Source organism: Lepidochelys kempii, chromosome 6 (genome assembly GCF_965140265.1).
Source record: "Lepidochelys kempii isolate rLepKem1 chromosome 6, rLepKem1.hap2, whole genome shotgun sequence".
Classification (NCBI taxonomy): domain Eukaryota; kingdom Metazoa; phylum Chordata; order Testudines; family Cheloniidae; genus Lepidochelys; species Lepidochelys kempii.
Window position 1 is genome coordinate 34,942,761 of NC_133261.1, and position 27,953 is coordinate 34,970,713.

Here is a 27,953-nt window from a genome sequence, read left to right on the forward strand (position 1 = left end):
TTCCTAGACTATTGATTTAAAAGTCTTTTTCCCCCCATCCCCATTTAATGTGAGTAAAGATGAAGGCTGTGCTACAGGAATAGAGTTCACACTTACACAGCACCTGTGATAAGACTTACCCTGGAAAGTAACTGGAGTATGAAGTACTAGTGCTTGAGTAACACCCCAGAGAGTATGTGGGGTGCTGTCAACATTACAACTAACAGTTTTGTAAACCCACTTAGAAGCAATGTCACCTTAGCTGATTACAAGTTCAGTCTGTGTCAATATGACAGCTTTTCTGTCACAATTATGTTTGTGCATTTCTCTATACCTATGTTACAGTGCATTGGGGGGTGGGGGGAGAGAAGAGGAGAGGGGGAAGGAGACAACAGAATTCTATAGAAAATGGGGGAATTCTGGGAAATACAGTATCAGCACAAAGAGCTAGAAGGACAGGCCACCAATCAAACCAGTTACACAAACATGGTTCAACGGTCCTAGCCAAACTGCAGGAGACTAAGGTCCAGTTACAAGAAAGCAAAAATGCCAGCAGAAGCAAAACTATTATCTGTGCTATGCAGACAGATATCAATCAGGTTGAGAACCAGCCATGCCAATAATGTCAAACTTAAAAGTTTAAAGGTTAAAAGTTATGGTATGGACAGGGCTTAAGTTTGATTAAGTATTAGAAACATTTGGGTAAGCAAACATCTTCCCCATAAAAACATTTTGATAAATCAAAGTGAAAGCCACTCATTTTATAGTGTCTTTATTTAAACTTGAATAAATACAAAACTTATGCCGCAAGCACGCATGCTCCACCAACTTTTTTGATCTTCTCCTCTGCTTTCCTGCTGAAGAATTTTGCTTTCACAATTACAGGCTGTTTGGGCAGCTTCCCCTTGCCCAGGACTTTGTAATAACCCTAGAAATATACAAGAGAGAAGTTAGCATAAACAGATTTTCAATAAAAACTCCAGAGATACTGCACTCAGATTTTTCTCCCACCTACACCAGTGACAGGTGTAATTTGGCTAAATCAATGGACTTTGATGCAAGTGAGAAGATGCATCTGCCAAGGAAAGATTAACTCCATTAACAGCAGTAAGAATTACAACAAATTCAAATTACTACTTGACCATGACAGATAGAGAAACAAGCTGGATGAGGTAATTTTTTTTATTGAACTAATTTCTGTTGGTAAAAGAAAAAACTTTTGAGCTTGTCACCTTTTCTCTCTAGTAGTCTGGGACCAACATGGACACAACACTGCAAACACGACTGATATCATTTTTGCATGTTGTGACAAACATGGAATCTTTCCAGATCTTGAGCACATAAGTAGTAAACTGAAAGAGTTGGAAAAAAACAACAACCACAAACCCAACAACTTTCTTTTTCTTCTAATTTCACCAAATACATCTTGCATAATTAACTTCACAGTCTAAGAAAAGAACAGAGTGCTATATACATTTCTGCTCATAACAAAAATAGTGCAGCACAAGGTTTTACTCGACTTACTGTTCAATTTATGCTAAGTTTTCCAGAGAGTCTCATTCTTCAGACTTCTGTAGTCATTTAAAAATCCATTTTTTTTTCCTTATTATCCAGAAAAAGTATGTACTTTTTTCAGACTTTCCAGGAGATAAAGCTATGACTACCCTTCCATTGAAACTGAAGGATACGGGATTGATTGTGGCTTATATCATGATGCACAGATTGCTGAAGGTGCTGGAAAAAGTTGAACAGAGCATGAGATTCTGTGCTGCAACTTTAAACCCATCTTTGTGCACACCCACACTCACAACCAACTTGTGAAGGGATCTCTGGAAGGAAGTCTTACAGCTAGCTGTCTTCCATAGTTTCTGGTCTAGGAAAAGTCCTCATCCAAGCAGATCTGGGGCTTTTGGGCCTTTTCTACACTATGAAGTTTCGTTGGAAAAAACTGCCTTTTGCCAACAAAACAGGAGGTATAGACACTACAAAGCTACTTTTGGTGGCAAAACTCTGTTTTGCAGACAAAATAAAACCACCTCAGTGAGACACACAAAGCTTTTTGCGGCAAAGTTAAAGCGACAACGCATCGGTATAGACCAGAGGTAGGCAAACTATGTCCTGCCCAGCCCTTGAGCTCCTGGTCGGGGAAGCTAGCCCCTGGCCCCTCCCATGCTGTCCCCCCTCTCCTGCAGCCACACCGCTGCATGGCTGGCTCCGTCCAGACGGTGGGGCTGCAAGCACCTGCTGCTCTGAGCAGCATGGTAAGGGGGTGCCGCCGGGGGTCTATGTGTGTATGCTGGATAAGGGAGCAGGGGGCGGCTGGATGAGGTGGAGATTCGGGGGGGGGGGGGGGGGGAAGGAGGAGAGAACAGGAGGGGTTGGATAGGGCATGGGAGTTCCGGGGAGCCTGTCAGGGGTGGTTGGATAGGGAGTGGGGTTGGTCAGGGGACAAAGAACAGAGGGAAGGGGGAGTTTGCTGGGTCAGAGGTTAAGAGGGGGGCAGTCACGGGGTGGAAGCCAGGCTGTTTGGGGAGGCACAGCCTTCCCTACAGTTTCACACCCCAATGTGGCCCTCAGGATGCCGCTCCCTCCTGCCTCAGGATAGGTCAGCCTGCTGTCTCCCCCGCCTCCCACACCACTCTCCTCTCCCCGCTGACAAGCTACTAGGATGCCCCTGGAAAGATGGGATTGAGAAACCTGCCCCATGAGGCACTGCAAACTCTTCCCAAAGCACCCTGCGGCCAGTTGCACAGTGGGATAATGGATATTAATTTGATAACTACAGTGGGATAACTAACTACAACAGTGCGTCTGCAACATGAGGAGCTAGTGTGGACAAACAATCGTGATTTTAATTAAACCCACATAACTTTTGTTGACAAAAGTGTAGTGTAGACAAGACAATATAGCCCCATTATGGCACTCCAACTTTTTACCTAAAAAGGAAGGATCTCAACCCAACTCTAACCTCCATCAGGCTGGGACAGTCTTTTCCTGGATGTCCGTACAGAGCCTAGCACACAATGGGGCCCCAATCCCTTGATGGGATTCTAGGTATTACTGTAATATAAATTAGTAATAGATGAAGAGCAAATTGTTAATCTAGAATTACTGTCATCTCCATGAATAGACCAGGTTTCCTCCAGCCCAGAAAATACTAGTCCCAAAGGATGCTGCTAAACCTAAGTCTTCCCCCAAATGACACTTTTGCTTCCCTCTGTCCTAAGGGGCTGACTAATGAATGTCTCTGATTCGGTGGCTGACTGAGATATGAAACACCACAGCCAGTGAATAAAGATCAGAAATTTATCTTCGAGGACTATAGCACACCAAGACAATGAAACATGTTAGGATGTGACTCTAGTCTCGGTGCTAAAGAGACCAACTTTAGTGGGCCAAAACAAGCAATAAAAGTTGTTTTTCTTCATAGAACCTTCCAATTTCCTTTTAAAAGCTAATATGTAAGCTTCTCATCACCACAAACACCAGTTTTAAAAAAAGAACAATGGGAAAATCTAAACTTTCATTTAAAGAAAAACATTTTAATACTAATTCATGAAAAATAAAAAGGGCTTGTGGAAAGACAGAGAAGCAAAAACACATATGCTAGTGGAACTAAGTCTCAGTCAGATGCTCACAAGGTCTTTCACCTGACATTTCAAACAATCTAAGAACTGTAATTTATCCATAATTTAGTTTAATTTTAAGTGATTAAAAGCAACAGATTCTGAAGACAGGATTAAATAGCTCTCTTACCGAGCGTACAACATCAATGACAGGTGCTAATCCAGCCTGGTTTTTTGCATAGTTTAGTCTTGTCTGCTCACTAACAAACGTCCACAATTTATCCAAGTTGACAGTAGGACAGAAGTTCTGGTTCTTCTTCAAATGGTAGTGTCTCATACCAACCTTCCCAAAATAACCAGGATGACTGGGGAGGAAAAATATTTGATACAGTATAAGACCACATTCCTTTTAGTTTCTTTTGAATTGGCTGTGCTAAAAATCAATATAACCTCAGTTAAAACTATGTTTATCTACTAACCGTTATCATATACATATTAAACAAACTATAGGGTACAGAAAAATTATACACAAAAACAAAAAAGTTTTAAAGTTCAGATGTAAATAAGTTGCTATTTGTATATTCTTGAGGGATATGTGCATTTTCCAAATCTATAAATTCAATTAATTTTATTAATGAAATATTTATGTTTGATAGCTGAAGTCACAACTCATCTTTCTTGTGAATAGTTTGGGGCCCATTCTATATTTCATAAGCACCCAGAACTCTGAATTTAGAAGAGATTTTATTGTACAAGAAATGTGGATTCAGATCTTGTGTTACTAACCCAGTAACCAACTGACAGCTGAAAAGAGTGACAGTCAGTGAACAGAGATTAGTTGTTACTTTCCGAGTACTCAAGCACAACTATGACAATGAGCAATGTCTAGACGTGACACTAGTCTCGGCAATGTCTAGATACACAAGTCTTACCCTCCCCAATACACACCACTAAAATTAGGAAATGCAAGAGCTTGAGTCATCTACTGTCATATATATACACACATACACACAGTGGAATCAAAGCTGAGCAGACTATTAGTATCTTACAAACCTAAATTAACTGTGGAAAAAAATTCTAAAAGATATAAACACATATACACACTAGAAGCTCTGAAACAAGCCATTTTACTATATGTAACTCACTGAAAAAGGAGATCCTGTTATTAGCACTTGCCTTTTAAAAGAACAGATGGACAAAAGGATTTTCATAGATTTAATAAAGGATATCAAGGACTATGAAAGAAAACAGCTAAATTTTCTTGCAAGGTTATCTGTATTGTAGCAAAATCCAACGTCTGTATACTTTTACTAAATGATGTATGTGCTACATATGGTAGAATGAATGCCCTTGTAACTTTTAAAAAATATCTACACAAAAATGGGGGGGAGGCAGGGAAGAGAAGAGGGGGTTTAAAGGAAAAAGATGGTACATCTTACTATTTGTCAAAGTTAATTCTGTGGTGGTGCATACCCCCAGCATTTCCACGGCCGCCAGGATGCTTTCTGTGTTTACCTAGAAGAAGTTTTAAAAGGTATTGTGATGCAAGAAAAACAACATGTACTACTGAATACACTACTGAACGTTATGTCATCATTGGAGTTGATTTAAAGCAAGTCAATGAGCACAAATTATACAGAGAAATATATGATTTGAACTGGTTATGTCTAACCATTAACCAGACCATTTTTGAACCTCTCTCTTATATTGCTTCCTTGATGTTCTAAATAGTGATACTTACCGGGCACACTGTAAATCAAATGAGCTACCATTCATTAAGTTCCAGGACAAGCATATTAGTAACCATTCTCCTCACTTACCAATACGGCCATGGCCGTGGCTAACGTGTCCTCTCAGCTTCCTGGTCTTCCTTAGCCTAGAAGGCTAGGAAAACACAAAAAAACCCCACAGTACATATATGAATAAAAATGTAGAGCAAGCGACAAGAGTGGGAAACAAATAAGCAGAGGACAATCCAAGCCTCGTGTGGATGGCTGGCCCTTTTCTGGGGAAAGGGCCATGTCTGTCACGTGTCCAGCACCTAACACAATGGGACCCCGACCCTGACTGAGGCCTCTGCGTGCTGCCACAACAGAACAGGCACCTGTTCTAGGCTCTCCCTAGCTAGGCTCTCCGCTGCGCGCGTGGGGGGTGGCTCCCGGGGTACAGAGTAGGAAGGGGCTGAGGGCCGCTGGGGCGGGGCAGAGCCAGAGGAGTCCCCACGCGCCCGACCAATTCCCGCCGCCCCCATTCGGGCTCTCTGGGCAGGCGCGGGCCGGGACCGCGCGCACGGGGCGGCTACGTGCCCGCTTCGTAGGGGAGGATCAGGAGCGGGCCCGCAGGCCCAGGCCCAACTCCTCGCACCCTGGCTTCAGGAAGGCGCCTGCTCGAGTCTCCCCGTCGGGCCCGGCTTTAACCCGCAGGCCAGCCCAGAGCTCCCTGGCGGCGGCCCGCTTCCCCGCCCAGCTGGGGCGTGTATTGCCTGGCGGAGGCCCGGGGCCGAAGCGGGCGCGAGAACCCCTCCCCCACCGGCAGCTCGGCCTGGGGGAAGCTGGGCCCCTCGCGCTCCTACCCACCATCTTGACGGCCGCCGGGAAAAAGGAAGAGTCCAAGGAGTGTCGCGAGATCTCAGAAAGGGGGTAGAGGTGGGGGAAGTGGTGGTAGGAGGAAAGAAGATCTCGCGAGAGCTCACTGAGGAGACGGGTCAACCCCCAAGCTCACGAGAAATCGAGCTTGGGGACTTCTTGCTTTGGAAGGCGGGGACTCTGACGCTGGTGCCGCGGGGGCGGGGCTTTGTTCTCCGACCGTGGCGCCTTCCCCGCTCTGCTGTCTTGGGGGCGGGGCGATCCCGGGGCAGGCGGGAGCGGGGACGGGAGCCCCCGACCCAGCGTGACTCGTTCGCCTGGGGCTCTTTCCTTTCCGCTGCCCACGGGAAGGGGTCTGTGACCCTGGGCAGCTGTTCTCCGCTGGGGCTGCTGCTGAGTAGTCCTGACTCCTGTCCATGCTCTGGCACGGGCTCAACACCCTGGGCCCGGCTCCGGAGGGTAGCTCTGGAGTTCGTCTGGCCGGGATTGCACTGGGTCTCCGCAGGGGTCCTGAGTCTTCCCCTGGAGGAGGGGGGCCAGGGCCAGGTCTGCCTCCGCAGCCAGGTCCATGTCTTCCACCCCCAGGCCCTGCAGAGACTCCTTCATGGTGCTGGTAGTCTGGCGCGGAGCATGGTGTGCACACGCCTTCCTCCCCTGCCTCTCATACATCCGGCAGCTCTTTTTTCTCCACCCGAGGGGTCTTCTGCGAGATCTCTCCGAGCTGCTGGTCTTCTGCCAGGACCTTCCCAGGCCTGGAAGTTGTTCTCAGCGACCAGGTCCATTGTGGCCACCGAGGGGGCAGACCTCCTTCCAAAGCCCCTGCTACACAACCCCTACCTTCATGTGCAGATGGCGGAGTTCCCTTCGGTGTGCCAAAGGCTGGTTCTGGCAGAAACCACCAGAATCGGAGACCTCCTGGACTATGACGGGGGGACTGGGTGGATCTCCTGACCCACCACCCTCCCCCTGCATGTTCTCCAGGAGATGGGGGGCAGCCTTGTCGCCCACCTCTCGGGTTTTCCTTGAGTGGGTACTGCGAGAGGGTGCTCCCCGCTCCCCCCTGGCCCTCCGGACCTTTTCATCAGGCCTCTGTCCTACGAACCCTCCCAGTCCCCTCTCTTCCACAGTCCAAACCAGCTGTGTGCCCTGCAGCCGGTTCACTTCCGAACTGTACCAAGGAAACAACTATACACTCTCCTGCTCCACACGTTTCTCTTTCTCACCCTCATGTCCCACCCTGATACCAAATGGTGGGATTATCTACCACCTGTGGAGGGTGAGGAACCCCAGTGGGCCAGCCTCTATTCCACCCTGGTCTCATAGCCCACCGGGGATATAGGTTGGGGGCTCCTCCATGGAGCCATGAGCTCAGGCATGTACCTGGCGCAGTTCACCCCCATTCCTGATGCCTGCTGCTTTTGCGGCATGAGGGAGAACCTGGCGTACATTCATCTCAAATGCGCCAGGTTGCAGCCCTATTCTGGCTCCTCCAGAACCTTCTGTTGAGGTTTTGGCTGCACTTTTCCCCACACCTGTTTGCACACCCTGTCCATGGCCCCACCAAGTTGCAAAACCTCCTCGTCAACCTCCTGGCCCTGGCCAAAGTGGCCATCTTCAACACCAGGTGGAGGAGGTTAGATGAGGAGATGCTCTGACTGTGGGGCCTATTTCCGCTCCTCCCTGGTCTCACGCATCCGGGCAGAGTTCCTCTGGGTGGCATCCACTAGCTCCCTAGACAGCTTTGAGGAGCAGTGGGTGCTGTCCGGGGTTATCTGCTCAGTGTTCCCCTCTGGATCCCTACTTTTGAACCTGTGACCTTCACTCCTGACCCAGTTATTCATTAGTTGTCCCATGTATTCAGTTGGTTCCCGGGTCCAGTGGTCCCTCCTGCAAGGCTGGGGGAGGGGCCTTTAGACGTGGGCAGGCAATTCCTGTAAGGCCGCTGCTGGGTTCCTTCCCGCCAACCCCCAAAGCTCAAACATCACCAGCTTTAGAAGTGCATCAGGGTAGGAGGGGAGCTATACCTCTGGGACTGGAGGGGGACTGGGGTCCCCTTTCCATGCTCCCCTCTGCCAGCAGGAGGGTGGGCTGCTGTGCTTTTCCAATGCAAGCTGAGTCTCCCATGAGCACCTCACTCCAGGAGCAGGGGCTTTAAGAAAATTAGCACATGTGGCAAGACTCCCTCTGGCTGGCCCAGGCAGGAGGGCGGTCTCAATAAGATGTTCGCAAGGAAATGTAACTGAAAAGAGAAAATGAATAACCAAGACAGTAGTTTATGTCTACAATTTAAATAGATACTACAGTAAATAGAGATAATTTAAGATAAAAGATGACAGGGAATTGCATGCAGCTACTAAAATGAACATAATTGTCTAGGGAAAGTAAGAAACAGATTAGCATATTCTTATTCCCGCTTTCTGCTCTATTTGTTATATACTTGTCAGTCATGTTGGTTTATCCATTTCCAAATGAATACATGTAACAGCAACAAAAGTGCTTGGTCAGGAAGGAATCTTACATTAAAGACCAGTGGACAGTAGGTGTCTTCTTTGTGATATGTATGTATTTATAAGGTTGTCTAAGGAAGACTTGCACATTTTTGTATCATTTAAGGAATTTTCTGAAAGATTTTGGTGACAGCTCTGAAAACAGACAGATGCCACTTGTAGCCTACACACCAAAAAATCCAGTGTATTGTATCATACAACTTCCATCTGGATGAAAAACAGCTATGATCAGAGACTGATCTAAACTGAGTTATTAAGTTGAGTTTATTATGGAAATAGAGTAACTTTGTAGTTAAGATTGCAAGTAAGTTTGTTTAAAATCAGATTTAGCATCCTCTCTAAAAGGCAATGAATGTTAACTTCAGAATTGCCAATATTCTTAGCATTAGTTATTGAAATGTTTACTGTGTGATTTTTTGAAGAACACCTGAAAAACCACCATGAATTGTTTCTCTAAATAATTTGTGTAAATTTTGTGGTGCCATTTTAAGGGGGGGAAAATTTTGGAAAAAGATTTTAGAAAGTTAGCTTTAAGAATATTGATGTTCCTTAAAAAACAGTAAATCTGGGAATGGACACCATTGGTAGCCAACGGATGAGAACTCCCTGTGTTTCCCAGTGGCAGAAGATCAAATACTCTGGGCCAGATTTTAAGATGCAGCAATCAGAAGAGAGTGCAGTTCAGAGGGCTAATTCTTATTTGGTGCAAACTGTCATAGCTCCAATGAGTATTTTGTTTGCAAAACTGTTGTAGGTTTGTAGTCCCCTACATTAAGTTGAAGCAGTCTGAAGATAGCTGAAGGGTCCAAAACCACAGGATCTGTGGCTGTGGGGCAGCCTGATTAAACTCCCTTTTTCCTCCTATACTGGCAATAGGTAAAGGAGGTTGCGTAAAAGCACCCACTCTGTTGTTCCACAAGAGGATCCCCCTTATAATCAGTCCTGGACTGGTTTTATCAGTTTTAGGGTCACTGTACACTGATAGTATGGTATACAACCAAGCACCTGAGAATCTGTCCTGAAATGTCTATTAAAGTGCAGCATAAGTTCTATAAAAACACTAATTGGTTCTACTGTTACTTGCAGGCTAAGTTTTCACTGATACAACAGGAAACAGTTATGAAGGGACCTTGGACTAAAATTACCAAGTGGACTGCAGTAATTGCCCGTACATCACAATCACAAGCATGTATCTTCTCCTTTGTCTAATTTCTCTGTGTGGGATCCAAGAAGGTACTTAGGTGCTAAACCCCAGACATAGGCCCCTAAATCCCAGTTTTGGCTCCACTGCAATTCACAAAATTCCTGCCAAGCCCTGTAAGTGCCTAAACTCACTCAGCACCTAAGTTTTTCAGAGTAAAAGTTCCATAGGCTCCTATGTTCCTGCTTCTGGACACTTTTGTCTCCCTCAAGGCATCCGAATGCCTATCTCCCACCTAAGTCCTAGACCTAGAGCAATTCATGAACCAGGAGAAGACATTCAAAATCCAGCCAGAGGAGGTGGTGCCCACTTTATAACTTTTAGCCCAGTTGGTAGCCCAGTTGCCTGGGGTATGGGAGACACAGATTCAATTCTGCCCTCTGGCTGAGGGGGAGAAAACATTTGAAGAGGGGCTTCCCCCCGATCAGGAGAGGGCTCTAACCATTGAGCTAGGGGGTATTCTGATGTGGAGCTTCCTCGGTCCCTCCTGTTGAAGTTGTTGCACTCTGGGTAAATAATGAGAGTGGTTGGAGCAGGGGAATTAGATCTGGGCTCTCCCACATCGCAGGTGGGTGCCTAAACCACTGGGCTACTGAGCGATTCTTTCTCTGGCCTAATGACTGTTTAAGTATTTGTCCACAGAAAGTCACTGGGCCAGGGAGAGAGAATGTTAATGTGTCTGTCATACAGGGGCTAGGGCACCCACCTGGGAGATGGGAGATCCTGGGTCCAGTGCTACTGTTCTGATCACTTTTTTTACCCAGAGTGCAACAGCTTCAACAGGAGACTGAGGGAGCCCCACATCAGACTATCCCATAGCTCAGTAGTTAGAGCACCCTCCTAAGCATTGTAGGAGACCCCTGTTCAAATTATCATTTTGTGATGGGAAAATGTAACCTAGATCTCCCACATCTCAGGTGCTCTAACCAGTGGTCTAAAAGTAATAAGGTGGAGACCTTTTCTTCTTTTGTGTTGCATGAAGTAGGCACCTGACTTATTCCCTCAAAAAGTGGCTGAGGCACCTAACTCCAGGCAGCTGGTTTCTGTTCATGGAACACTACCAAAGTGAGACGCCTCCTTACAGACTGGACTTTGGTGCTTACCACCAAGAGAGGAGCTCAGCAGACACCCCTGGCCAGCATCTCCTATTAGCTAACTTAGGCAGGGAGCTGCCTAATGAGCTGGCTTTTGTGGATCACCTTCTTAGAGCCCTATCTCTCTCCGTTCATTGTATGGTGAGCCTACGTGCCTAATTTGGCTTTGTGGATCACAATGTTGTTCCCGTGATTTTCTTGGTGCCTAACTTGAGGCACCATGAAACTGCATTGCAATCCCCAAGACCCCTTGTGGATGCCACCCTCTCCACTCCATAGCAGATATCACAGTACCCTTTTATCACATTTCATGAGAACGTACCAGTTCAGACACCAGATCAACACAGCAACCCATATTCCATTGTCCCATGTTCATGGCAATGAAGAAACCAATTAGATTTACTCAGACAATATTAAATGCTGCAGACAAGTACAACAGGCAAGGCTGGATATCCCTGCATATCTTTATTGTAACTCAATAAGAGGTTAAGATTTTATGCATTTTTTTATTTACACTTTCTGGATTATACAAATCTCTTATGGCACTAGAACATAAGTCCCACCATCTGATCTGATTTTTCGTGTTGAAGATTTTTGCTTTCACTATTAAACACTGTTTAAGTAATTTTCCCTTGTTCAGGACTTTGTAATGACTGACAGACAGATGGGAATGATTAACTCAATATTTTTTGTTCATGTGATGATTTGAAAGGCAGGTTTTCAGAAAACATTAGGGTTGTATTATTTACACATGCTACATTTTAGAATCAAGGAAGGATGTGCAATACTGCCATCATCCTCTTAAAAGTCCAATATTGATCTCACATACGGGCACCAAACCTGAAACAAGATATGCATTTGGGGGTGTATCACAACATATGGTATGCTTTAAACAGTACCTACACAGATGGCAAATTAAAGTAAAATTGGTAAGCTTTCCACCTAGATAGCTGAATCACAGATGAAGGGAGGAAGACAGCTTCAATGTGAGAGGATAAGTGCCTTATTATGATAGGGCACCCTCCTGGCATCTGAGTATTTTATGGCCATTTTTCTCTTGTGTTTGTAACAACTGTTCCCATGGTAGCCATTTCCTCCAGCCCAGGGTGCTGTATCCATGATTTTCTTAGAAGATGCTTCATGTTGTTCCATAGATTCGTTAGCAGGGTTTATTTACAAAAGTGCAAAAGTCAACCTCAAAAGGTCAAGAATGTCACCTCTAATTCAGAGAACAAAGGCCCGAGGTCATGGATAAATCTTATATGGCAGTGTGATGAGATGCCCTTGCAACCACAAACAGCACAATATGAAATTGTTAGTGAAAAAGGAAATAAATTACATCAATAGATCTCTAATGTATCAAAGGCACTTGGTATTTTCAGATTCATACACATTTCATTTTATGTACACTACATAAACTGTTATGTTAGAATTGAATGTGAGGGACATAATTGCTGGAAAGGAAATTACTTCACCTTCTCAGTGAATAAACCCTCCATTTTATTCTATGAGGCTGGTAGCAAACCTGAACCACTGACAGGTTAGGAGTTGCGCAAGCCTCAAATCCAGTCTTGGTAAGCACAGAAATCAAGTTTTAAAAACTTAAAACTATATATACACTAAGAATGCATTTTAGGGGGAGGAAGCATCTCTTCATTTGTATTAGCTGATAAAGCTTGCAAACTTTTTCTGATTTACCCTCTTTGAAACTAAGGATTTAACTGAAATAATAAATGAACAGCAATGTAGCAGACAATGGGTATATTATTAACATTGGTCAAGGATCAATTAATTTAAATAATTTTAAATTAGGAAAATTTGGGGTGACTTCACCCGTTGTGCAAAGGGCCAGGATAAGGCCAGTACATCTGTCCCACTTAAACCCTCTGCACTGCTTAGGCTATTAATTCTTAGATAATGCGAAGAAAAGGATATAACTAACATACATCGAGTCAGTGCTGGCCTGAGCTGCACTGGTACTCAAGGCAAAGACTGGGATTTGGCATCCCCCTCTTCCATCTATCATCATTCCTTTCCACCTCCATGTCCGCATCGCTCAACCTGTTTCCTTCTCAAGACATTTAAACACAACATTACAAAAATCAACATGAAACTTTACTCGTCCGGGTACATTTAACCCATTATGTTAATAATGACAAAACTAGTATGTTATTGTCCCACCAAAAGAATAAACCTGAACACATTTTGAAAGCTGATTTTGTTGCCAGATTTAAATTGACAGAACGGTGAGATAGATTGTTGGGTAACATCCCGAGTTATCTAGTGTCAAGTAAGAAAATAGGTTAGAATAAATTTCATGAAATAGCAATCCTACTAAGAGAGAGAGGTGTATATTATTCATTTTATACTTTAATTATAAGATATTCAACAAAAATCACAGCAAATTTACTCTTTCTGTATCTATTCAGACAGCAGCTGAAATGTTGGAGGGAATCCAATGAACATAAACAAACAGGTATATTTACACAGTTTATTAAAAACCATACATATATTAGGAAAGGATGTACTGTACCTAATTATTGCAGGTTGCATGTCAAAGAACTGAGATTTCCTCATATTTAGCAGTCATAGTGCAGAATGCATTAAAAAACAATTTACTGACCATAGTTCAAACCAAGTGGAAATTCTGTTGTGAACCAAGTAGCCTATTACAAAATTACCTGTTATTTCTGTCTTTTAGAATGGATTAGTAGAAAAACAAGAGAAAATTATAAACTCTGTCACATAAAACAAGTCCCCTTGCATACAACCTCTCCCTCTATATACCCTGGAGTTCATTCACTATTACAATATTCAGGCATCAGTGTAGTTCTCAGAAACATCCTTTGAAGTCAGTGGTTCTGCTGAGACAGTCAGCTGCACATAATTAGCTATTCATTTTGCACCAAGCATAACTCAATTCATACTAGAGAAAGAAGCACCTGTTATTCTCAGGAATATACAAATATTTACCACAGTTTTTCTTGCTCATTAAAAAAGAAAGCTTACAGCACATTATTTACAAATTCTGTCCAAATACATAAAGAAGAGTCATTATAAACTTTTTTTCTTTTCTTTTTTTGCTGGCACATTGTCAAACAGCATTTGCAGTCACTTAAAGCTGTATTCAGCTTATCTTATTCTCTTCCCGCACCAGAATCTGAAAGGTTGTAAGTGTCTCAAGCACAGTGTCATAAATAGTCTTTGGATTGATGTGTCAGTAGAAAGGAGTTAATTCTTCTTGTGAAGGAACTTCATTTTATTTCCTACAGCAAATACAAAATGTGATCTATCAGTCACTAACATACATTGAAAAACAAAGAGAAACTGAATGTTAGTCTAAAAAGGTTTCAAAAGCATACTGTAACCAATATATAATGAACCAACTATATAAAAAATGTAGGTATCCAACTATTAAAATTCTGGACAACCAAATCTGATAAAAGGCAAGGTCCCTTTCCAGATTTTTTTTGGGGGGGGGGGGCGGGAAGGGGGGAGAGAATACAGTCATTAGGTAAGGTTTCTTTTTCAAATTAGAATGAGACTTCCTTAGCAAAGACCATAATGAAACCTACTATTATCAACGATAAGTAGATTGTTGTTGATTTTCTTTTGATAATGCCTATCATATAATTAAACTACGAGTTGAGTATCACATTTCAATCTAGGCAGAGCTGTGCTTTGTTAAGACCATTTGTTAAAAGCATTTCAGAATTTCTTTAAAAGTTTTCCCTTACCAAGACCTCGCAGGAATTTGTTTACTCCACTTTGTTCAGTGTCTGGAAGCTCTTCCAAATATTGTTCAACCCTCTGTTCAAAGAGACCTGTGGGAAGTGGATAAAATAAAGCATTGTTTGGTCTTCTTTTCAAGTGAAAGGGAGGGTGAGGGAAGATGCTATGGAAAAGGGGATCAAAATCTAGTGATTTGATTTGTGTTGCCCACAAAGAAAGAGAAGACTTTTGAACAGTTTCTTTCAACATTCACCTCAGGAGCGTATTACAGAGCAGAGATTCTCAACCAGAGGTCCGGGGCCCATGAGCTGGTTTCAGGGGGTCCATCAAGCAGGGCCAGCATTAGACTTGCTGGGGCGCAGGGCAGAAAGAGGAAGCCCCGCCATACGGGGCTGAAGCCCGGGGCCCCGAGCCCTGCCACCCGTGGCTGACACTGAAGCCTGAGCAACTAAGCTTTGCAGGGCCACCTGTAGCGGGGGGCCCCCAGCAACTGCTCTGATTGCTACTACCTAATGCTGGCCCTGGCTTTTAAATGCAGAAAAACAGTTGTTGTGGCACAGGTGGGCCATGGAGATTTTACAGCATGTTGGGGGGTTGAGAACCCCTGTTCTAGAGTCCTTTAAGAATTTGTGGCTTTTGCAATCTACATTAATTTCCTCCCCTTCCTTTGTCTTTCCTACCAGCCTTTTTGTCAGTAGTTTATTCTTAGAAAATTTAACAGGACAACAATTTCCTCAAGTTCAACTTGCCATCAGTAATGTTATCAGCCACCTTAGACATCGTGTCAAAGTTTCAAAGACAGCATGAGTTGCCTTCATGATTCTCCCAGCATCCATCTTGCTGAGAAACAGAATGCCCAGGTCTTCCTTCAAACCCAAGACTCCAGCTGTCCCCCAGCCCAAGTATCAACATTATCAGCATAAATTGCACTCAGTAAGATGGCTAATCGACACTGGTTGCATCCCTGGGTAAAAATAGATATTTATGCACATAACTCTCACAAAACAGTTCTGAATGTTTTCCATTGAGCCCCAATCCTAACTGGACACCAAAATTACAGTTATCATAGGGTGGGGGGAGGGGCTGGATTATTAACTTGCACCAGCCCCTGCTCAACCAGGGCCGCCTCCTACCTGCAGACAGGCTTCTTGTCAGGCTGCAGCAGCTCCTGTCCCAGCCCTGGAGCAGAGGGGCAAAGGGAAGTGGGGAGGTAGAGATGATCCAGCCAGCAATCCAGGTTGGGGGAGAGGGAGAGGAGTGAGCAATGGGGGGGAGGAGGGGGAAGATGTGGAACAGGAGCAGGGCCTTGGGGAAAAGGCAGAGCAGGGGTGGGGCCTTGGGTGTCCAATTACCAGCAGTTAGAAAGGTGGAAACCCTAAGAAAAACATCCTAGAAAATAATCTTGGAAAGATAATGAAAACAAGAACTAGAAATGTAGGCACTCCAAATGAAGCTGGGCCCATCTCACATTACAACTTCCTGCCCTTTGTGCTTGGCTTGAAACAGTAATTCAATTTACTGCTATAAATACCATTTAACATTTTATTTTCTTCAAAGAAAGCCTACTTAAGACTGCTTTCTAACACACAAAGATTTCTTACACTGCCACCCAAACTAATACCTTTTTATGCCTAAACTCAACCCCTAAAAAACTGGCCGGGCAGTTTTAACATTTAGAATATCTACTTTGTAATTTAACAATCAGAGCAGAACTCAGTGGATTGTATCACCCAGCAACATAGACTTATCACCGATCCTGAACTGAGGTAGAGCCTGATCTTGCAAATCCATTTGCACGTCACAAGGACAAACTGGCAGGTGCAAAGTGATTTAGGTCATAACTTTTGAAAAAGTCACAAAATAGAGGCAGAATCCAGGTGCTCCAGGCCTTCAGCTCTTGAAGTAAATGAGGTTTGAGGTTGCTCAGTGTATAGTAGCAGATCCATTTTGTAGAATTTGTCCCAAAAAGGCTGATTTTGCAATAAGATTTGTGCAAGGGGGCTCCTGTGCCTGCATGGAGCCCCAACGGGGCTTTCAACAGGCACAGAGGTCTATCCCTTCCGCGCTCATTGCAGGATTAAGGCTGGGGAGAGTTGTTTTCAGACACAGGGGAGTGGAAAGAGAAATAGAGCCAGTGTAACGGGGTATTTGCAAGAGAAGGGCCTTGGAACATATATTAGGGGTTTCCTCCCTGGGAATTTTTAATACTTGCTATTTCGTGTGATCAAGTGGATTCCAAATGCAAAACCATGCTATTCATAAGTATCTTTAGAGGCAGGTTATCTCCTTCTCTTCCTTCCCTCATATTAAATTTTCCACCTCTCCTCCTTGCCCAAATTTCCCCTCTGAATCCATCCATCCCAAATTACCCAGTCAGCTCCCATTGTCTCCCCCATTCCAGCTCTCTTCGTTAGCTGTTCAGCCCCCAAACGCCATACCTTAGGGAATCTCCTCTCTCTGACATGAAGCTAGGAAGGCTTCTAGCTGCACACGACGCTTAGCAACCCTGCCTCACCTCTGGTTCCCCCCCACCACCACATGGTGCAGCATTGCCCTGATGCAGGAGGGGACGCCCCAGCTTGCTTGTGCGTCCCTTTGATTCCTTCCGAAGCTTTTCGGTCTGCCTTCCGGGCTGGGGGAGGAGCAAGGCTGAGCTGAGAGCAGGGCTCCGGCAGTCGCCAGCAGATGGCATTGCTGTGCAATACTCAGCAGCCTCAGCCCCAGACCGGGCTGGCTGCTGCACAGGCTGCTCAGTGTTCTTTAGGGACATGGACCAGAACTAGGAGCACAGTGGCTCTCTAGTCTAGCAGGTTTGAGAGTTTGACTCATCAGCTAATTGCTTGTTTATCCAGTTGGACTTACACTAAAGCATTGGGACTACTCAAATTGCCTAGGGAGGTTGTGGAATCTCCATCACTGGAGGTTTTTAACAACAGGTTAGAATGGTTAGGAATGGTCTAATTACACAGTCCTGCCTTGAGTGCAGGGGACTGGGCCAGATGACCTGCTGTGGTCCCTTCCCGTTTACACTTCTATAGTACTATATAGTGAGGGTTTGCAGGAGGGGGACCCTCGCTAGGTAAACTACATTGGTCAGATTTCTTGAACTGTAAGACTCTACCCTATAGTCTAGCCCCGTAGTCTTTACTCACACAAACACGTGTCTCACGCACATGAAAGGGATTACATGGCCAAATTCTGTCTCTTAAATCATGTCCTGCACTCCCGTTTATTTGCTGATATTTATTGTAACCAATATAACATTTTTTCCCACATTTTTACTTTGTACCTCATTTGAGGCATCTGAGAGCTGTTCTAGAACCATGAATGAGCTGTATCCTTTACATTATTTCAGGGTGTGGGGCAGTCAACTTTTCCCTTTAATAATTTCATGTCCTGAGATGGGAAGTGTCACAAGGATGAGACTCATTCCTTTAAAACCTATCATTTCAGTTTTAATCCAGGGCACGCAAAAGAAGAGGGTACTGTGTCTGGCAAAGTTAGCTACAGCACTGATATTTGGCATTATATAAATCTGTAATTGCTAAAACCATGTGAAAACATGAAAGTGTACTAATCCCCAAAGACAGTCTGCATAGTAGCAAAGGGAATCAAAAGCCTCACCTTTTGCCCTGCATTTTCTCAGTTCTCTGTCCTGGATAAACCCAGCAAACATTTGGGACTCCATAAAGACCTCCAGGAAGCGACGGATACTCTTGGAAGCTACAGATTTGCGGAAAGCATCCCTTTGGAAGACACGCTCTCCTTTTTCATTCTGAGTTAAGAACAGGGAATAGTGGCCAATTGTTTCCACGAAGAATCGGATGAAAACTTCTGATACTAATCCATTCAGGGTGTTACACTCTGCAAAAGAAAGCAGCAATATAACATCCAAATCATCTGAAGAACAGCAGCTGTACAAGGTCCCTGCTTGGTCACTTGCATTGGATCTAATGTTTTCACCTAATATTTCTTCCCCCAAAAGTCTAACTAGCATTATAATAATCATATCTGAAAAAAAGATTTGCAACACGTAAAACCACATAAATGCCCTGTCACTCTCTTTCCCTTTCCCCATTAAAATTAACTGGATGTGGAAAGCATAAACTGGACTATAAGTAAACATGCATCTGATGAAGTGGGTTATAGCCCATGAAAGCTTATGCCCAAATAAATTTGTTAGTCTCTAAGGTGCCACAAGGACTTCTCGTTGTTATAACTAAATTTGTCAATCAATATAATAGCAGATCTTCCATATCTGAAAGTCAACAAAAATACAGTTTGCTTTACTGGGTAAATCCACATGAGACCCTCAGAAGATGCAGAATTAAAAATTAATCTTTGAGGCCTTAATCTGAAATGTGTCTCTGCTGTTTGAACTTTACTTCTTCCTGGATAGTTAGCATGCTTCTGAATGATCTTGAGAGTAAAATTTTGTGCTGAGGGTAATGAACCTTTGCAAAAAATTGATTGAAAAAGATTTATTGTAGATTCAATTCTTGTATCACTTGTGAATACCTCAGAGATGTTAAAGTGGCTTTACATATTTAAAGCAAAGTTTAATAAAAATAAATATAAAATGACTTGGACTAACTGTATATTAGATTTTTTACATCAAAGTCTCTAAGAAAAGGTTAAAAAACATCTATAGGAGTGTGTACATTGTGGCATTTAAAAGATATTTTAAACAGGCTGTTAATATATTACCATGCTTTGAAAATTACACTACATGCCCTCAATCATCAACTCCAATTCAGAAACGTAAGTTGATGTTATAAAATGTAGCTGTGGGATGAGATGATGAGCTTTCTGAAATTTGGCCCTTGTTTCTTTCTCCTGATCCCAGGGACACAATATCACCCAACCACACAGGTAGACAAGACTTGTTTCCAGATTATTTTACCATCATCTGAATCACTATCTGAATCCTGATTTATCAGTTCGTTTTTTCTCTCTAGAGCCTGCTCCAGAGCAGCTTGCAATTTCCTAGGTAATAGTGTGTCTTCATCATCCATCTAAAGGAGAGAAAAAAAATTATTTAGACTGTTTTCTTCCCTATATGCTCATTTGCAATCAATGGTTTTTCAGGGCCTAGAATTCAGAAATAAAATATTCTGTGATTGTTAGTTTAATGCAGGGGTGGGCAAACTACGGCCTGCGGGCTGGATCCGGCCCATCAGGTCTTTGGATCCGGCCCGCGAGATTGCCACCCCTGTGGCATCGCAGGCCCCGAGCCGCTCCCAGAAGCGGCTGGCACCACGCCCTGCAGCCCCTGGGGGAGGGGAGGGTAGAGGGCTCCATGCACGGTCCTCGCCTGCAGGCATCGCCCGCTGCAGCTCCCATTGGCTGGGAACGGGGAATCGTAGCCAATGGGAGCTTCGGGGGAAGTATGGGAGGGCGAGGGCAGCATGCGAAGCCCTCTGCTCCCCCCTCCACCGGGGCCACACGGACGTGGTGCTGGCCACTTCGGGGCCAGGGAAGGCAGGCAGCCTGCCTGAGCCCTGCTGTGCGCTGTTGCCACCCCGGAGCTGCTCCAGGTAAGCGGCGCCAGGCCGGAGCCCGCATCCTGAACACCTCCTGCACCCCACACCTCAACCCCCTGCCCTGAGCCCCCTCCTGCACCCGAACCCCCTGCCCTGAGCCCCCTCCTGCACCCGAACCCCCTGCCCTGAGCCCCCTCCTGCACCCCAACCCCCTGCTGCACCCCTGCCACATCCCTGCTGCACCCCAACCGCCTGCTGCACCCCTGCTACACTCCAACCCCCCAACCCCTTGCCCTGAGCCCCTTCCTTCACACTGCACCCCCTCCCACATCCCAACCCCCTGCCCCATCCCTACATTCATGGCCCTGCATGCAATTTCACCACCCAGATGTGGCCCTCAAGCCAAAAAGTTTGCCCACCCCTGCTTTAATGGCTATATGAATACAATAATGAAACCTTGTGTTCCTCTGTTATATATTTCTGAATTTAACTTTATAGTGTTTTTCATGAGACTGAAGTAGAGAAATATAACATGCTATTGGAGTGCAATGTAAATACATATAGGCCATGAACCTGCTTGTTACACAACAAAGATATTATGAAGGCACCAGGCAGGCATGATGGGTTCCAAATAGCTGTGTTTCTTGAATATACACAAGATGAAGGCCTAGCCACACATACACACAGCTGCTCAGGCTCGGTTCTGGAAGCTTCTTCAATTCTTGATAATTCCTCTTTTGCTTATTTTCCTGCAAGTACTTTTGCTCATTCTCCAGACCATATTTAATGTTTGCTCCAGAAACAATTATCTTATATAAGACTTCTAGAGTTGCAAGGAATCTTTAGAGTAATCTTATCTGTTTGCCCAACCTTTACTTTAAAGGGTACATCCAATTGACTCAGCGCATTCTCTTTTATCTGTAAATTTTCTAGTGCCACCTTACTTTCAGGAAATAGTGATTCTTTATCTTTCTTTTTCCAAGGTTCCGTCTTACTCCACAACTCAACTAAAATACTGTTCATCCTCCATTTTCTCCTCTCCACCTGTAGACTTCTTCCTCAGCTTTTTCCCCCCCTGAACTTATCACCTCCACTTGTGCTTGTTGTCTTGCTAAAATGATGTTGAAAAGATCAAGTTGTCTCTCTAGGCCCTGGATTTATCTCTGTATTACAGCAGATTCTGCTTAACAGCAGTTCTGATATTAACAACTTCCAGTTAATAGCAATGTTTTGCTGGGAACCAATCCCGGCCCATTGACTTTAATGTTAAAGGGATTCAGATATTGGCAATGGCATGATGCTTATTAAGAACTTTTTCAGGAAGAAAGGCCCTGGTAACAGGCAGGATAGTGGGAACAAAGGACGTGCTGGCACATGCCTTCCCTGGCTGCAGCTATGCAAAGCTGCCTGCGCCTGGGTCCCCACCACCTGCACAGAATGGTGTGGTAATGAACTGGGGTTCCCGCATCCCTACCCAACAGGGGATTCCCTGCTGGAGTCCAGCACTGTGGGCTGGGAGGGGAGGCTGCGGGCAGAGCACCAGTGGGGAGAATTCCAGGGCTTTCCACAGGGAGCAGGAGCACGAGGGGCCCATGGAGACGCATGGCATCTCTCCCTGTACTCTTGGGGTTGTGCCTGCCTTGACACCGGGGGCCTGCAACCAGGGAAGGACATGCTAGGATATGCTGAGACAGGCCCTCAGCATTGGTGCAGGGCAAAGCCTGGAGAGCACAGACAGAGGTAACATGTAGCCCCAGAGGCCTCCGGTGCCCCTTCTCCCAGTGGAAACCGCTGACACCTGGGCTGCAGCCCCTCTTCCCTGAAGACAGGTTTGCAAGGCTGCAGTCAGGGAAGGTATGTCCCAGCACTTCCTTCCCTGACTGCAGCCTTGCAAACCTGCCTTCCACTTTTTGGCAGCTGCTGGATAATGTCAGCTTTCTGCCAAGAGGCTGCTAATAAGCTGGATCCACTTGAAAGCAACAGTAAAGCAACTCTGAAGGTAAGTTCTCTTGGCATCTTCTAGGCATACTATTTATTTCCAGAGGAAACAGAAAAGATTCAGACTTTTCTAATCTCTAGTTCATTGCACAGTTCCAGTTGGAACTTCTCTGGTGAACTTCTCCATTATGTTTCTTTAAACCACCTGATTAAAGGGCTGCAAAGTTGCCTATTTTTAGGCTTGGAAGAATTAGATTTTTAAATATAAATAAACCTCCATTTGGCCATACACACACAAGCCAATGAAAAAAATATTTCCATCAATAATAATAGAAATGTTTCAGAGTAACAGCTGTGTTAGTCCGTATTTGCAAAAAGAAAAGGAGTACTTGTGGCACCTTAGAGACTAACCAATTTATTTGAGCATAAGCTTTCGTGAGCTACAGCTCACTTCATTGGATGCATACTGTGGAAAGTACAGAAGACGTTTTTATACACACAAACCATGAAAAAATGGGTGATTATCACTACAAAAGGTTTTCTCTCCCCCCACCCCACTCTCCTACTGGTAATAGCTTATGTAAAGTGATCACTCTCCTTACAATGTGTATGATAATCAAGATGGGCCATTTCCAGCACAAATCCAGGTTTTCTCCCCCCCCCAACACCCCCCCCAAAAAAAACCCACTCTCCTGTTGCTAATAGCTTATCTAAAGTGATCACTCTCCTTACAATGTGTATGATGATCAAGGTGGGCCATTTCCAGCACAAATCCAGGGTTTAACAAGAACGTCTGAGGAAGGGGGGGGTTGGAAAAAACAAGGGGAAATAGGTTACCTTGCATAATGACTTAGCCACTCCCAGTCTCTATTCAAGCCTAAGTTAATTCTATCCAATTTGCAAATGAATTCCAATTCAGCAGTCTCTCGCTGGAGTCTGGATTTGAAGTTTTTCTGTTGTAATATCGCAACTTTCATGTCTGTAATCGCGTGACCAGAGAGATTGAAGTGCTCTCCGACTGGTTTATGAATATTATAATTCTTGACATCTGATTTGTGTCCATTTATTCGTTTATGTAGAGACTGTCCAGTTTGACCAATGTACATGGCAGAGGGGCATTGCTGGCACATGATGGCATATATCACATTGGTAGATGTGCAGGTGAACGAGCCTCTGATAGTGTGGCTGATGTTATTAGGCCCTTGATAGAGATCTCTATCAAGCATTCTTACAACTACAATACCCACCTGCAGAAGTGAAGAAACAGATTGATAGAGCCAGAAGAGTTCCCAGAAGTCACCTACTACAGGACAGGCCTAACAAGGAAAATAACAGAACGCCACTAGCCGTCACCTTCAGCCCCCAACTAAAACCCCTCCAACGCATTATCAAGGATCTACAACCTATCCTGAAGGACGACTCATCACTCTCACAGATCTTGGGAGACAGGCCAGTCCTTGCCTACAGACAGCCCCCCAATCTGAAGTGAATACTCACCAGCAACCACATACCACACAACAGAACCACTAACCCAGGAACCTATCCTTGCAACAAAGCCCGTTGCCCACTGTGCCCACATATCTATTCAGGGGACACCATCACAGGGCCTAATAACATCAGCCACACTATCAGAGGCTCGTTTGGGGGGGAGAAAACCTGGATTTGTGCTGGAAATGGCCCACCTTGATTATCATACATATTGTAAGGAGAGTGATCACTTTAGATAAGCTATTACCAGCAGGAGAGTGGGGTGGGGGGGGGAGAGAAAACCTTTTGTAGTGATAATCACCCATTTTTTCATGGTTTGTGTGTATAAAAACGTCTTCTGTACTTTCCACAGTATGCATCCGATGAAGTGAGCTGTAGCTCACGAAAGCTTATGCTCAAATAAATTGGTTAGTCTCTAAGGTGCCACAAATAATAGAAATGTACAGCTATGCAAAGTAAGAAAAATGCTGCTTGAGAATTACTTGACTTTGATTTAAGGCTATTAACTTTGTATGTTTTGACAGATGTGTGACACCACATCCCATATTCTTCACAGTGATATTATGATAAGATTGTGACATAATCATAAAGTATTTTATGCAAGATACTTCATGTGAGATGTCATTGGAAAGATTATGATTTGCTGAATATGATTATCCTATTTGTATGTATATATCACTTTTGGATCTGTACTTCAAAAGGTAATTACACCTGGGAAATGCCCACTAGACAAGATGCTTTCATTCTAGATAGTGGGTGGGGAAGAGCTGTTAGAAAGAATAATAGGCCTTAGGAGAAGCTTATTTCCCACCTAGCGAGCGATTCTGAGGACCCTACAGACAGCTTCCAAGTAACAGCTGCTATGACTCTACAAGGACATGTGATGTGACCACATGTCTGTAGACTCCATCTTGGGATGTCAGTGTTTTTCCAGAGACCAGTCTGGGAACTAAGCTTTGAAACAAAGAGTTCCCATCTTATGCAAAAGTTATATAAGGCTGGGAGTGACATCACCTGGGGTTCTTCACTGACTCCCCACCCAGGAAGACTCCTGGAAACACCCGAGGAACAAGGCTGGACTGGGGGACCCAGTGCTCAAGGGATTTTAGTGCTGGACCCAGGCTAAAGGGATTTTTCGCCTGTGAATAGAACGCCTGGGGATTCCAAGCTGTAAGCAAGTGCAACTTGCTCCTTAAGAATCTGCAGCCTGCTTGTATCATCACTGAGAGTGAGAATCTGCTATTCATATCCAATCTATTTAGTATATTAAGCTTAGTCTGCATTTTTTGTTTAGTTGCAAGGTAATCTGCTTTGATCTCTTTGCTATCCCTAATAATCACTTAAAATCTATCTTTTGTAGACAAAATAAAATTTTTTTTGCTTTCTCTAAACCAGTGTGTGGAAATCATAACTCAGGGGCAGAAAGCTGTTGCATATTTCTCTCCACATTGAGGGAGGGGGCGAATTTTATGAGCTTACGCTGTACAGTTCCATGTGCAGCGCAAGACGGTATAATTTTGGGTTTATACTCCAGAGTGGGGGGGCGTGCCTGAGGAGCTGGGAGGTGCCCAAGCTGAAGCCTTCCCATGTAGGGGCTGGTCAAAGAGCCTGCCTGCATGTAACTGCAGCTGGGTGTGTCCCTACCTCTATGTATGCTGGTGAAAGTGCAAGCTGAAACTTGGAGGGCTTTGCAGCTTGTCACAGCAGTACAGTGTAAGAGAGAGCCCAGGCTGGTGGGTCAGGGGGGCTCTGTGGTACCCCAGTTCCAGGTGGCACCCCATCACAATATGATGTTGATAATTTGTGTTATAATGGTTATAAAGCTTCAACTTTTTGCATCTCAATGTCTATTGTCATTGAATAATTATTATCTGACACCCACCCCCGCATAGTTTCCCACAACTGTGAAAATTTAAATTGATAAAAATGAAAAATACTTAAAAATAAACATCAAAATTATAAAATAATAAAAATTGCTTTCTGCCAACCCTACCTATTTTAGTTAATTTAAAGCCATACTGTACCTGTCTGATGAATCGATCGGATCCCAAGTTAACCATCAAAGCCTAAAAGAAAAGAAAGATATGGTAAAATTTATCTTGGTGACTGAAGACAGTCTACTGGTGTCTGCTTTTACAGATAGAGGGAGAACCTAAATGGTGCTTAGTCTGAACAGAAATTAGAATGAGAATCAAACTTCTATTGTAAGTCTGCAGCATCAAACCATTTGCAATGTTCTATATAAAACAGGAAGACAGACTCCCTGCCCCTGTAAAGGTCAGAGGCTAAGTAAGACAGAACACTTCAGACATTTCATACCTCAGATGATGGGCAGATTTCAGAAAGGTTTGCTTTAAAATATCTGAAGAAGTGAGCTTTTTACCCACGAAAGCTTATGCTCAAATAAATCTGTTAGTCTTTAAGGTGCCACCGGACTCCTTTTGTTTTTGTGGATACAGACTAACACGGCTACCCCCTGACTGTTGTTTTGGTGGATTATCCATAAAGGGGGTCATTTGTGAAGAAGAACTGTATTTCAAAAGGGGTTTTGGTGAAAACAAGAGTTGTTTGGTGCAGTAGGGCTGGTTCCAAGCATTAAAGGGGTGGTATGGATGAAGTGTAAATAATAATAAATAATGAAGGTGCAAGGATGAGAGAACGCTAAAATGGTATGAAGGAGGGCAGTGTGGGAAGGGTAGGAGGAGAAGAGAGCAGAGATTTACGAAGGAGCAGCTGTGTGGAGAGCCTTTGAAGTGACCACAAGTAAAGGAAATTTGCTGTGGAAGGGAAGAGGAAAACCGTGAAGGAATCAGAGGAGAGTGAAGCGATGATCAGAGTTGTGTGAGGGGGAAGGATTGTGGCAGCAGTATTTTGGATAGACTATATAAACATAAAGCTAATTTCATTTGCAATATAGCACCAATGAGACCTTGAAAGGACCTTCTTTGCCATAGGGGTTCTATTCTCTATTCAGTGTATGGCTGTGAGTGTAACTCCCATTAGAATTAGTGAGAGTGACAGTGGCTGGCACCAAAGTGAATGGTTTTTTACTGTGCTGATGTCACTTCACTATGTTATTTCACATACAAGAAAATGAGACCTTATCCCAATATTGACCTTGTTGTGACAAGGTGAATGTTACTTTTCACTGTCAATCACCATACACGGCGGCATCGAGGGAAGACTAGAATCCTTAAAATCTATTTACAGTATTTTAGTTTTTTTCCAAGAGGTAATTGTGCATGACAGTTAGACAGAGAAGAAACAAAGGGGAAAGTTAAGGACTAGAAAAGTAAAAACCTATATTAAAGCCCAGATACTCAGCTGGTGTAAATCAGTTTTACTGCATACAAACCATTTCTGGATCCATTTAATAACCAAGTCCTGGGCTGATTCCTACCTCTTCTACAGGCAGCTCTTTCAGCTTGGGCAGAGAGCTGGACAGCAATCCAACCAGGAACGGAGTAGGGCAGCAGACAATGTCAATCATGGATGAGGGGAGAACAGGAATGAAAGTGTGCTGCCAGGAGAAGGGATACAGCAGAGCCACCACAGCATGAGAACAGCTCGAGAGGGTGCTGAGGAGAGAGAAATATCAGCATTACTACAGCTTGTCCTTACCCCGGAATGACTGCTTACCTGCTGCTGAAATAGTAGCACAGTGAGAATACAGGTGCTCCCTTCTCACAGGATGGCTTTACAAGCATCCTAATACTGCTGTGCCAATGCACCTCAGTTGTAGTCTGCATCCTGCCTGCTATTCCAATCCCAGCACCCTTCTGTACTAAACTGTGTGGTAGCTTTGTAAATTCCCACCGTGCCCATGTTCTTCACATCACTCATAGCTGAGGAAGGTCAGCCTTTACTTAGAAAGGGCACCAGACTGGAAATCATGAGACGTGGGCTCTATTCTTGGCTCTGCCATTGACTTGCTTTGTGACCTTGGCTAAGTCTCTTTGCCTTTTTGTGCCTCAGTTTCCCCATCTGTTAAAGGGGGATAGCAATATTGGCCCTCCTATGTAAAGTGCTTTGAGGAGTATGTATGAAAAGTCCCATAAGAGTTAAGTATTTGTCTCCTTCACTGGAAATTCCTTGCTTACATTGTCCTTTTACTTACTGAACACATCTGGGTTTCACTTTATAGTCAAATGCTTCCTGAACACTAGCAATAAAACATCATCATCACGTTAATTTTTATGACAGGGAAAGAAAGAAGGACCCTCATTTTCAGAGCTGACACTATGGCCTGATTTGTGCAGCTTTTTACCCAGCTCAGACTGACTGAGCTAATTTTCTCACAGTGCAAACTTCTACTATAAGAACTAGAAATAACTAGTAACTTTTGTGCTATTACCACTTGAGAATTCTGGGTAAAGAGTC

The 27,953-nt window shown here is 44.2% G+C and overlaps 2 protein-coding genes and 2 non-coding genes across 17 annotated transcripts in view; all 4 read right to left on the reverse strand.

Annotated features, from left to right (window-relative positions):
- Window positions 1-735: 735 nt before the first annotated feature.
- On the reverse strand, window positions 736-6,172 carry LOC140912675 (large ribosomal subunit protein uL15-like). The gene is made up of 5 exons (XM_073347505.1): window positions 6,122-6,172; window positions 5,366-5,429; window positions 4,985-5,060; window positions 3,736-3,910; window positions 736-907 (listed from the first exon to the last, which is right to left on the reverse strand). Exons 1-5 carry the CDS (start codon window positions 6,122-6,124, stop codon window positions 779-781), a joined length of 447 nt encoding a protein of 148 aa, XP_073203606.1. The 5' UTR covers window positions 6,125-6,172; the 3' UTR covers window positions 736-778.
- LOC140913956 (small nucleolar RNA SNORA3/SNORA45 family) lies at window positions 3,219-3,350 on the reverse strand. The gene has a single exon (XR_012159717.1). It is a non-coding gene; the product is annotated as a small nucleolar RNA SNORA3/SNORA45 family (small nucleolar RNA).
- LOC140913957 (small nucleolar RNA SNORA3/SNORA45 family) lies at window positions 4,319-4,453 on the reverse strand. The gene has a single exon (XR_012159718.1). It is a non-coding gene; the product is annotated as a small nucleolar RNA SNORA3/SNORA45 family (small nucleolar RNA).
- A 7,237-nt stretch (window positions 6,173-13,409) lies between the features above and the next one.
- DENND2B (DENN domain containing 2B) overlaps window positions 13,410-27,953 on the reverse strand; it is a 308,156-nt gene continuing 293,612 nt past the window's right edge. For all 14 annotated transcript variants that reach the window (XM_073347509.1, XM_073347508.1, XM_073347506.1 and 11 more), the window contains 6 exons: window positions 26,974-27,151; window positions 25,598-25,639; window positions 19,568-19,679; window positions 18,289-18,528; window positions 14,670-14,756; window positions 13,410-14,198 (listed from right to left, as the gene is read on the reverse strand). In XM_073347509.1, the coding sequence (XP_073203610.1) occupies window positions 14,164-14,198; window positions 14,670-14,756; window positions 18,289-18,528; window positions 19,568-19,679; window positions 25,598-25,639; window positions 26,974-27,151 (694 nt within the window). In that variant the 3' untranslated portion in view covers window positions 13,410-14,163. The remainder of the gene's footprint in view (window positions 14,199-14,669; window positions 14,757-18,288; window positions 18,529-19,567; window positions 19,680-25,597; window positions 25,640-26,973; window positions 27,152-27,953) is intronic.

Excerpts from the sequence above, each read along its gene's own strand:
- LOC140912675 (XM_073347505.1), bottom strand. Across the intron at positions 3,911-4,984 it reads AGAATTAACTTTGACAAATA|TCATCCTGGTTATTTTGGGA; the intron begins GTAAGATGTACC and ends TTTCCTCCCCAG. Across the intron at positions 908-3,735 it reads TCATTGATGTTGTACGCTCG|GGTTATTACAAAGTCCTGGG; the intron begins GTAAGAGAGCTA and ends GTATATTTCTAG.